The following is a 12,778-nucleotide window of genomic DNA, read 5'->3' as shown; positions in this document are numbered from 1 at the left end:
TGTAAAACAATTATCAGCAAATCCAAATCTGACTTCATAAAGGCCAATAGCTGAACACTCACCTGTTCAAAAGGAAGACCTTCCTTTTGGTCCCTTGTAAAGGCCATTAAACAACTTCTGCTTATCTGCACATTCACCTCTCTCTGTCATTTGGATGGTACTACTACTACTACTACTACACCACCTAAAGGCAAAACTGACAGGAGACAAGACAAATCCCGTCTCACCACCATGTTTTCTCTTGATTTTTTTTTTTTTTTTTTTGACAAAAAAAACATCAGAAGAATATTAAACAGCTTGAACACCAAAAAGGTTTCTGGTCCTGATGACATCTCTCCAACTGTACTCCAATTGTTGGATGGTGTTAGTTCTGCAGCAATATCATTCTCCACAACTAACACCATCTTCTGTCATCTCTACCATCTTTTGTACTCAGTTGGTGCTTATCCCAATGCATGGAAATAAGCATGTATTAAATCTATTCCAAAAAAAAAAGGGAGAGATAAAAGCCTGTTGTGCAACTACTGACCAATTACCATCATCTCAATCCTCTTCAAAATGATGGTGAAAGTCATCAACAATAAACTTCTCCACTACCTAGAGGTTCACCAGTTAATCAACAAATATCAGTGTGGACTCCACCAATCCAGATCCACAGCTGACCTCTTAGACTACATCACCCATTACTACTAGACACATGCCATGGAGAGGAGGTTCAAAGAAACCTACATTTGCTCTTGACATTTCTAGAGCATTCGATCATGTTTGGCATCAAGGTCTACTAAACAAATTATCTTTTTTTTGGTCTACCTGCCCCACTCTGTAACTGAATAGATAGCTTTCTCTCTGTGTGTTCAATGTGGTAGATGGCACCTTCTTTTCAAGCTTCACTACCAATGCAGGAGTATCTCAGAGCTCCTTTCTAAACGTTAATAACTTTTGAAAGTTTATTTTTCACTTGGTTAGAGTATAATAAATTTAGTTTAATCCTTTATCCAAGTGTGAGCAAACAAAGTTTGAGCCTGAAAGTATCTTCAGGACTGGGGTAAGGTGGTACAACACCAGGGCAACTTGTTGCAAAGGTGGAGCAAGCTACCAACACTCCTGTCTCAGTATCTCCTATAATGCAAAACACATCTCCTTGCGGATATGTCTAATGTTATGCATTAGGGGAAGGGCCACTACCCAGACTAGTTTCGACTTTTATTGAGGTCTCTTCAGTGGGAGCCAGGCCCAAGCTGAGATGTGTTTTGCATTATAGGAGATAATGAGACAGGAATGTTGGTAGCTTGCTCCACCTTTGCAACGAGTTGCCCTGGTGTTGTACCACCTTACCCCAGTCCTGAAGATACTTTCAGGCTCAAACTTTGTTTGCTCACACTTGGATAAAGGATTAAACTAAATTTATTATAATAACTTTTCTTCAGTACATCAGTGAACTACTCTCAATAATCAGCAATTCTATTTACAGGTTTTGTTAATGATAGTACAGTTCATTCATACTACTCTTTTGACAAACCATATAGTGCTTAGACATCCCAAACTTCAAGATCATCTACAACTAACATCTTGAATGATGATCTTCATACTATCCTTCCCTTCAGTAATACACAAATCACCAGACAGGATCAGATCTCTCTTTGGACTGACATTTATTTCCAGGTCTCCTGGCATAACACATCATATTAAGAGCTTCCTCCACTTCTAAAAAGCCAGGCATTCTCTTCCTCTCAAGATGCTATTTTTTTACATATCCAGCTACTTACACTATACAAATCCCAAATTCATTCATACTTAGAATACTGTTCACATGTTCAGGATGGTGTACCTAAAACCTGCCTAAAAATTCTCAATGCTGTCCAGAAGAGAGCTATTTGGCTAATAGATGATCCCTGCCTCACAGAATCACTTCAACCTCTATATCACAGGTGCACTGTTTCAGCTCTCTTCTATAAGTAATTCCACGGTCACTACTCAAGGAACAGGTTTCTATCATTCCTCTACTTTGTTGTATCTGTTAACAACAAGAGCAGCAGAAGCAGCTACCAAACCAAATATCCCTTTTCAGTACACATTGAACCTGCTTCTCCTCATTGTCATTTATTTCATCCACCACCTATCTCTACAACAGTCTTTCTCATGAAGCATTTTCCATATACAACAACAACTACAACCTCCAACTCCTCAAGAAAAACATTAATAGATTTCTTCTTTCTCAATCCATCATGCATCCATACAAGGTACTGATGTGCTATAGGTTCTACCTCTCATATATGAAATAATTATTTAAAAAAAGAAAAAAAAAGCTTTTGCAAAAAATATAGTAGTAACTTTAAAATTATTTTTGTGTTTATTTTTAATTCATGTCTGGACTGTATTCAGATAGAAAAAACAATGCTCTGGTAAGATAAATATGGAAAAGAAATTTTTGCTCACTCCACAATGTGTTCCAAAAGTTGGACTTAGAGAAGTTCTACTGAGAATCAACAGCTAAGCTATAATATTAAATTCTTAATAAAAGGGGGGGAAAAATGACAAACGAGGAGAAAAATATTATCAGGAGAGCAAGAATATCATCAAAAACAGAGTTGCATCCAATTTTGATACCAAAAATGATCCAATTTAAAACTAACATGATATAATCCATTTTAGTAAAGATCCCAAAATACTATATATAGTTAACTCAAGTGGGTTGTATGCAGTGGTGTGTTGGTAAATTTTTAACAACTGGCTTGCTTTATGTGACCCAGGGCCGGTGCGAACTGTGCGGAAGTAGAGAGCCCCTCACTGGCAAAGCAAGTACCCTAAACTAATTATTTTTTTATCTTTGAGGGGCATCGCTATTCTATTTCGCACAGGGCCCCGCAAAGTATAGAACCCCGGGACTGATGTGACCATTTATCAATAGTGCAAAAACGTTGCATTTCCAAGAACTTAATGTTGCAAGTTCTTGGAAATTTACCGAAAAATAAGACATTATTGTTTATTGAAATGCCCAGTACAGGAGTTTTGATAACATGTTTGTGTTTTAATGAATACAGACATTGTTTTAGTAAAAAAAAATCGTTTCCAAATTCCAATTTGTAAATTGAGTTTGTGTTTTGTGAATTCTCCTTTATGCATTTATTTTTGATGATAATAATAATAATATATGTAAGTGTTTATTATACAATTTCAAAATATTTACAAGAAAAAGTATATACTATCATTCATCATCTATCCTTTCATAAAGAATTTTAATAACTGGCTCGCCCGACTTAAAAACATTAACAACTGGCTCGCCCGACTTAAAAACATTAACAACTGGCTCACTAAATTTGAAAAATTTTAACAACTGGCTCACGAGAGTTGGACCCAACACCAATGGTTGTATGCAGACACACATTTATAATACTATTTATATATACTATTATAATATTATATCACTGTTCCAAAACTACCACAAAAAGTGTGAGCTGCAAAATTTATATTTCCTGTATATTCCATAACAACAAGATTTTATTTAGCCAAGATTGCACAAATACATTCCAAGATACTCACCCTGGATTCCTCTGCAAGCATGGCATTCATATCTTGGTCACTTATAGCAGCCATTGCCTTGATATCTCGATAATATCTATAACAATCATATCATTAAAATGAGTAGTTTTCATGCATCCTTAAAATTGTTTCTGTAAAATTATTTTTCTTCTAAATTGAAAAAATAAAACATTCAAGTAGGCCTAGTTTATTTTTCTAAATACAATTTAAGTAATTAATGAATAAAAAGGTATTTCACTATAATATTGTTTATTTTTGATAGCTTGGTGTATCTGCATGATTGTTGGTCTCTCTGTGTTTCATGAATCTTGCCTTGAACAGATAAACTAGGATACAACAGTGGGTTGATAACAGTGATATTCTTTGTGCTGGTCAGCATGGATTTGTTAAAAGGAGGTCATGTTTTACCAACTTGCTTACACTATAACAGGTGACAAATGTGTTGGATAAGGGAGATGCATATACAGTGATACACTTAGATTTTGCAAAGACTTTTGAGATATTGCCACACAAGTTGGTAACTATACTGGAGCAGATGGGATTGGATGATAGAGTAGTGAGTCAGCAAGTTGTGCATGGTAGATCAGTATCCTAGAAGAGGAAAGTCACTATTGGTATGCCACAGGGATATGTGTTTTAGGACCATTGTTATTTAATTTGTATATTAATGATATTGTAATGAGTTACAACTCTTCTCTTTGCAGATGATGCAAAGCTAGGGAGAGTGATGAGGAATCAACCAATGTGGCATTGCAGGAGGATTTGAATAGATTATATGAGTGGGCAACAGTATGGAACCGTCAGTTCAGTGTTACACTTTGGAAGGTTCTGAAATTTGGTAGGCAACAATTGAATGCAAAGTATACACTCGGTGCAGAAATTTTGTAACAGTGTACCTCCCATGATGAGTCTTGATTCCATGGAGATTTGGTGTTAATAATAATAATTAATTATTATTTCTGGTGACAAAAAGCAACATCACTGTATAAATCAATAAAATATCCACAGGCGAAAACTTTTCTTTTTTTTTTTTTTCCTAGAAAACAGACTAAATTGGATGAAAATTGTCAACAGGAAATAATAATGCAAACTTTTCGTGTAATACTATCCTTGTATCCTGCACATCCCTCAAGGGCAGATACCGAGAATTTGATGATGAATGTATTATTGACCAAGTAGGTGACAAATGCATTAATTAGATGTGCATCAGTCTTGTCCACCTCATTGTCATTTTCACGAAACTTTGCACACAAATTCATAATGCTGCTGTCAATAACTATATGACTACTGACTTTTAGTCAGTAGCACTGGAAGTATCTAAAAATATGATTTTTAACCATATCTTATTTTATATAACAGCTATTCAAATTTGTTCTGTTTTAGCTTAAACTACAATTATGAAGTACAAAATGGTCAAGGTCATCCATTTATATGTGAGAAGTCATCTACTGGAACAACCTTAAACTCAAGAGAACTGAAGATAGGCAGTATAAATATAAGAATCAGCAGAAAAAAAGGTGGAACTAGCAAGAATTATAGAAATACTAATCTCATATAATTGTTAGTAATGAGAGAAATGACAAAACCAGGTGCTATACTTCTAAATAATACTGTAAGATGATACGTTCAGTCAACATGAAAAAGGAAGGAAGTCATTAATATTCAATGAATGACAGGCAATTTTAAAAAGACTGATGTGGCAAATTTTGCATGAGAAATAGGACAATAGTGGCTTGTTAGTATCTATTCCACAGTAAGGACCATTAGGAAAGAACCCAATGAATTTTGAATCATTAGATAGGCAGCTGAAGAAAAATGAAAAGCTTTTTTTTCTTTTTTTTGCGAGACCTTAACAGCAAAGTATAAAAATGCATTCCAGACATACAAAAGTGGTCTGAAAAATTCTCGGCCTAACAATGAAAAAAAGAATTTATAATTTCAAAATTATTTTTATTTTTCAACATAATCTCCCTTAAGACTAATACATTTATTCCAACGATGCTCCAGCGCCATTGTGCCGTCCCTGTAGTGGTTCTCAGTAAGATCTGCAAAATACCCCTCTACAGATGCAATCACCTCTTGATCCGAAGAAAAATGCTGACCAGCGAGGAATAGTTTTAGTTTTGGGAAGAGATAGAAGTCAGAGGGTGCTAAATCTGGGGAATAGGATGGATGTTCCAACAATTTATAGTGCAGATCCCTTAATTTTCCCATTCCCAAAACACCTTTGTGGGCAGGTGCATTATCCTGATCAAAGATGATTTTTTTTTTCTTCTGCAAATTAGGTCTTTTCTCATGAATTTTTTCTGGTCTGGTTAAAAGATCAGAATAATATTCCCTGGTTATTGTTTTACTCTTTTCAAGATAATTAATAAACAAAATGCCTTTAGCATCCCAAAACACCGATGCCATGACCTTTCCTGCTGATGGAACTGACTGTCTTCTTTGGCACTGAACAATTGGCTTCTGTCCAGTGTTTTGACTGCTTTTTGAATTCTGGTATGTAATGGTGAATCCAAGTCTCATCCATAGTAATAAATCGATGCACAAAATCAGTTTTATTCTTGTTAAAATGCTTCAAGCACTGTTCAGAGATTCTCATGAGAGTGCGTGTTTGATCTGCTGTGAGCAAGCACGGTACCAATCTTGTGCAAAGCTTTTTCATTTGCAATTCTTCATGCAAAATATATTCTATACGTTCTTTTGAAATGTCTATAGTCTCAGCAATTTCACACACTTTGAATCACCAGTCATCCAATACCATATCATGCACTTGATCAATGATTTCTGGTGTTGTCACACTTTTCGGACGTTGTTCACGTGGATCACCTTCAAGGTTGGTATGACCACGTTTAAACTCAACAGTCCATTTGTTAATTGTCGAAAACTAAGGAGAATAGTGCTCATAAACTTTTATGAACTTTGAATGAATTTCTTTTGGCGTTAAACCTTCTTTTACAAAGAATTTTATAACTGCAGAATACTCAATTTTATCTATTTCAAGGGATGCAGAGAACACTTTTGCTTCAGACAGCTGTAGAAAACAAACTGCTTGATAGAATGACTTGCAATTTCACATGGATGCTTATGACAGATATACCAACTTTTTGCCAATAGCGTTGCCATCTATGGTCAAGGCCAAGAACTTTTCAGACCACCCTTGTATACATGGTTTAGTAACATTTTTGGAAAAGAGCAAAGCCGATAAACACACCTGCTAGATTGCTGTTCAGGAAAAAAGCATATTAACACCATGTTCTAAAGGTGTACATAAATTAACATTGAAATAATATACAAGAAATAAGAAAAGACTTGTGCTATTGGGTCTTCAGTAGCAATACATACAGATTGGTCCAGGATACAAGACTATACAGGGAATCAAAAAAAAAAAAAAAAAAAAAAAAAAAAAAACAGCTAATGCCTTTTTATTCCCGTATATACGGGAGTAGGCGAGGCCATTTAGCCCTATCTAACTTTTGGAGACTGAGTGGGCAGTTCAATCTCCACTGGTACCCAATCAGAGACAGATGGCCCAAGGCTATCACTAATTAAGCGGTACGCAGTGAAGAGAGACGGCTCAAATGTGCCGCCATCTCGTGGTCTCTAACCCTAACACAATATATTTAATGTCTGAAATAATGTGGGTTCTGCGGTCGATTTTCTTGAGTTTACAGGACGAAAAACCCGAGTTTCCGGGAGGAAAAACCTGCTTGCCTGTGCCAGAGATCGACTAACTCGGGAACCGGTCGAAAAAAGGCTTAGAAAAATTTCCTCTAGTCGCCGACTAGACTCGAAACCAAGACTTCCTTCGTGCGGCCTAGCGCTGTGGTGTGCAAACGCCACATCCACTGAGCTACACAGGCTCTATACAGGGAATTTGAAATAGAAAGTGCTTGCTATTTATTCTTCAGCAAGATAAAATTAAGTATCAGATTAGGGGAAACACATAGGCATGTGTGCACGCATGCACACACAATGTGTTTTTCCCTTAATGTGATTCTTAATTTTTATATATATATAAAGCATATCTGATAGAACAGCAAATATTATTGTCCAAATCCAAGTGCATGCACCAACAATAAGTCAGTATCACTTATTTCAACAATAAGATTTCTAGGACGCATTTGAAGCATGGCAAAAGCAGTGGGATCACCGCATGAACTCGGAAGGGACTACTTTGAAGGGGTTTGGTTTATAGTTAATTTGGCAAATTTCACTTCGTTCACACACACAAGCATGTACATGCAAGCACGCACACACACCGGTGTCCTAAAGCTAAGGACAGACTAGATTTTTACCTGTATATTGTATATGAAAAAAATTTATGACTACAGTCAAATGTGGACATAAATATCATATAGATTAAATTGCAATACAATTTTGGCAAAGTTACAAATTTCCTAAGGACATAGTTAAGGAATTAATGTACAGTGCTTATAGAAAACTATGCAGAGAGATATTTCAGTGTGGAATATGTCCACCCCAAACTGAGATGCAGCTATTATAATGTTGTATCATGATTAGTACCAAGTGATTCAGGAGTTCTTGAGGCAAACTTACCCACTTCTCCTTCAAAGCAAGATAAGGCCTTGTTTGTTTTCTAGAGGGGAATTTCAAGCAGCAATGCATCTCCCTATTGTATCCCAAATGTATTCTATGAGGTTGAGATCTGGGGAGCGTGCTGGCCACTTGATTGAATTAATATCCTCAGTCTCCAGAAGTATCTCCACACTCGTGTACAATGTGGTGGTACTATCATCCATAGAAATGAATTCTTTGCCTACAGCACCATGGAATAATCAAACATGATGTTGAAGAACTTTATTGCAATATTGTTCACCAGTGATAGTCCCTTTTTCCAGCACTTGTAGCTTGGTGTCTCCATTAAGCATAATGCCTCCTATGACACCATGACCCCAGCACTGCCATATCTCTCTCTTTTAAGAACATTCTCACAATGGTAAGCAGTACAACTTTCACACCAGGTCAAGTGTCATCTAGAATCAGAAGAAGAGATTAAAACAATTCATCTGTAAAGAGCACATTAGCCCATTGGTGTCTTGTTAAATTTTTATGGATACAACACCACTGAAAATATGCTCTATGATGAGCTGTGGATAAAGGGATGCAGATTAAAGGCCTTTGGGTGTATAGTTCTACTTGTTGCTGATGTCTTGCCACAGTTTGTTGAGATATCCACACACCTGTCCTTGAATGGAGTCAACTTGCAAGCTTACCTGCTGTGGCGAGTCATTTATGTTTCGCTGTTATAATAAAAAATCTGTCATGTTCTGTGGTAGACTGAGGGTGACCTCTTAGCAAGCATCTGTGCATTCCATTGATTTGAAATGCTGCCCAGATACAACACGTGTGAGATTCCGAAATCTCTGGCAATATCAGTAATTCTGTGGCCTTCAAGATTTTCTATAATTCTTCCTCATGTGAAATCATCTAGATGATATCTTTGAAACATTACAAGACATCCAAGTTTGCAACTTTATTCCTTCATCAAAAGAGCTTCCTTCAAACACAATTCACTTAGCACAGCCTTTTATCCTGTTGAGTGCTACCTCATGACTTCTTTTTACACGATTTGAAAATTTGCATGTGCACCCTCTTTCCACTCAAAATAGTTATATAAATTTCCACATGCTGACTCGTTTGAATATGCAGTTGTAATCTTCAGAAATAGTATTCATCCTTAGGTTTTGGACACAATGTGTGTGTGTGTTGTAGGCCTAGTGGTCTGTTATAGTTTAATCGCTTAATATATTGTATTATAAGCATATTTAGTTTATTCTTTGTATCTATTTTTCATCTGATTTAATGTATAACCTGCAGTTCTCATAAATTTCATTTCACTATTGTTCATATTTTTCTGAGTCCAGGCTTCACTCCCATAGATACTGGTCTTAAAAGACCAATGTCTATGTACATTAAAATGTATTATTCGTTTTAACCATCCTTTTCTGATTTCTATTTCTATTAATTTTTTAACTCTGTTGAAAAAGGCTATATACTGAGGTATTTTTAGAACCAACTTTGAAGCAGTCCTCTTCTTTCTATTCTGGTCTCATTATTCTCAACTATTGTAGAAGAAATCAGGAAAGACTAACAGGAAGTGGATAGTTCTAGTTCAAAGCTTTTAAATTTCCTTGTGTCAAGAACAAATTTTGCAAATAAAGCTAAATAGAGTTAAAAGGCCTCACTTACTCCTTAAGAGAATAAAAGGCATTAGCTGATTTATTTTTATTTTACACATATTAGCCACTGAATTAGAAACCTTTATGCAGATGTACTTAAATGTCACTTATGCAGTGTATATGCAAAATATTTGGTCACGTGCTTCAGCACATGTTCTAGGCAACTATTTAAGAATGCCACTGGTTAGTAATCATCAATAATTTTGATTACAGTGTGAAAACAAAGGATCTTTTGGAGTTTAATAAAGGGCTTACTGTGGGTGCTCATCTGGCTGGAGCCCCAATATTGAACACGGTACAGCTGATTGGTTTCTCAAAAGGAGAGATATCATGGGTGTTTAATCTGTAAAAATAACCCACACCGTTTGTCTAAGAGGTGTAACTGTGGTCCTAAGAGTCTGTCAGAAACAAGATTACCATTATCTGAGAAGGTTTGTATGGACAAACAGAACTTCCTGTGTGTAGCAATTGACAGAAGCATTTAATGATGGCTGTTCCCGACCCATATCCCACCAAATTATCACAGGGAAATGAAGAGGATCCATATGATCCATATTGACAGTTGCATGCCTATATGTAAAATAAAAGTTTCTAATTCAGTGGGCGGTATGTGTATTAATGACTGTGTTGGAAGAATGCATCTGCAACTTTAAAAACTATATAATTGATTACTCTTCTCCCATTTCTATTAATTTCCTCACCATTTATACTATACTAATGACTGAATTAATTTTACTAATATCAATTCTAGCATTTAAGTCTCCCATCACCCTTAGACAGAATGAGTTATTTTGTTCATTATTTATTGCATTAAAGCTTTTGTCACTTTCTACCTGTGCATATACTCCAATGACAGTCAGATACTCTTATTATAATTTAACCCTAATTTGTATTGTACATTCATTCTGATAAATATAGTCAACCATTTTCTTTGTGCCAAGAGACATTTTTTTTAGAACTAGTATCAGCTATGAAGTATCCCTCCTAACCTCAACTATTATGGCTATATTAATTTGCCAAAGATCTGGGAGACAGTCATTCTAAGACACAACAGCACAAACTTCTCTGAATTAACTTTGCTCTTATCTGTTTCCTAGAGGGCACTTTGTTAGGACAGTTTCTTTTTAGTTACAATTTGAATTCTTTCTATAATTCTAATTGGGTACTGTGTGTGTCAACACAGTTATAGCTTGTGCTCTGATGCTGGTTGGAGAACCAGTGAAACATTAGCAAGTTCAATAAACTAATTACCTACTGTTTCTTCTTTTAGTGTTGTTTATGCCATACAACACTATTATAAAAAAAATAGTACCATATCATCTGGTATATTATTTTGTATACCTTCCAATAAATGACTGAGTGGTACATATGTTGAACCCTGAAACTTCTTGAAACATAGGAACTCTATTGCTAGGATCTATCTTGATCCTAATAGAGTTTTGGATGATCAGCAAGCAAAAAATTCTCAAAAGGAATATCACAAAAAAAAATACGGAAAGAATAAAGTGAGAAAAAGGCAAGAATGAAAGGGCCTACAACATCACTGTGTTTAGAGGTTGAGTAGCTATCAACAATTTGCTTTTCATAAATTACCCTGTAGATTGTTTGTATGTACCTCTTTCAATAATACTTTCATTTCAGATTATGGTAATGAATGCCATAATGAAAATGAAATTTCAAATAATGGTAATGACTGCCGTTTATTCAGGATGTGTTATGTTCCAATGTCATCCTGTTTTCCATTTGTCTCCTTTAGGAATAATTCTTGATGAAATTAATTTTTTCTCCCCCCTCTCACAAAATGAAATGCCACATAATTTTCAAGGGTAGCTATTCATGCTGATTTCCAAAATGTGGCCACAGAAAGTTAGCATAGCTGTCAAAGGGTATGAAATAGCTAATGAAGTAAAGTTAACAACTGTATACAGTCTCTTTCTATTTAAATAGGGAAAAACTGTAGGCCAGGCTTAGAACCAAATCTCTGACTTCAATCCATGAGAAGTGGTCAAAATTTGATCTATTGGATCCAAAATTTTGCACAGATAGCATCAGTCTGCATAAATTTCACTATAAAATAGCCAAAGTATGTTATAGTGAAATCCTAGAACAACACTTCCCATAACGTAGTTTATGGGAACACCACAAGAAATGCGAAAAGTTGTGTGTTAAATGTTTTGGCTTACAGCTTATCAAATTTTGCATACTTCTACATTTCATTATGGGATGAGAACAAGCTATTTGGAGAAAAAAAAATTGAACTCTAACAGTTTTTGTTAACAACTTTACTATTTTGTGTATGTGTGTGTGCACCTAATCAGTGAAGTAGATCATGACAGAACAAAATAATACTGTTTGTTGCTTGTAAATAAATAAAAAGATTTTTTTCATACATACATACATACATACATCTTCAAGGCTCACTCTTCCTAATTGGGTTGTGGGGGCAACAGCTGCAAGAGGAACTTCCAATGGTCACGATCCTCTGCCACCAAGCTCAGGTGTTCTGGTGGGATTCCCAAATGTGTCCACCCAAGGTTTTGGATATAATCTATCCAGCGAGTCCTTGGCCTTCCACATGGCCTCCCACCCTCTGGTTTGGCAAAGAGGGCCTGCTGATGGAGCCTCTCTTGTGGCATTCTGACCAGGTGCCCATGCCAACGTAACTGATCTCTCAACATGGAGAAGCAGTGGTTGAGTATTGAGGGTTTCCCGAATTGCAGAGCTTCTGACTCTGTTGAGTTTTGTCAGCCCTGCAACCCCCTTGAAGGAACCTCATTTCAGCCGCTTGGATTCGTGTCCGCATTCTTTTGATCATTACCCAACTCTCATGACCATAGGCAAGGATGGGGACATAGACTGTATTGAAGACAGCCAGCTTTGCCTTCTGGCTTAACTCCCGCTTCAATACTACCGAACGACCAAGCTCCCGCAATATTGAGCTTGCTAAGCCAATTCGAGTATCTAGCTCTACGTCCCATTTTCCATCATTCGTGAATATGGACCCAAGGTATTTAAACTTCTCCAGCTGCCTCATT

At 36.1% G+C, this 12,778-nt stretch overlaps 1 protein-coding gene across 6 annotated transcripts in view; it reads right to left on the bottom strand.

Annotated features, from left to right (window-relative positions):
* Positions 1-12,778, bottom strand: part of LOC150100731 (plexin-A2-like) — a 992,258-nt gene that overhangs the window by 19,393 nt on the left and 960,087 nt on the right. For all 6 annotated transcript variants that reach the window (XM_090402045.1, XM_090402043.1, XM_090402046.1 and 3 more), the window contains one exon: positions 3,541-3,616. In XM_090402045.1, the coding sequence (XP_090258171.1) occupies positions 3,541-3,616 (76 nt within the window). The remainder of the gene's footprint in view (positions 1-3,540; positions 3,617-12,778) is intronic.

Source organism: Typopeltis vanoorti, chromosome 12, assembly GCF_054136105.1.
Source record: "Typopeltis vanoorti isolate ZY-2024b chromosome 12, IOZ_Tvanoo_1.0, whole genome shotgun sequence".
Taxonomy (NCBI): Eukaryota; Metazoa; Arthropoda; class Arachnida; order Uropygi; family Thelyphonidae; genus Typopeltis; species Typopeltis vanoorti.
Note: the sequence above shows the minus strand (reverse complement) of the source record. Positions and strands in the feature narration are given on the sequence as shown.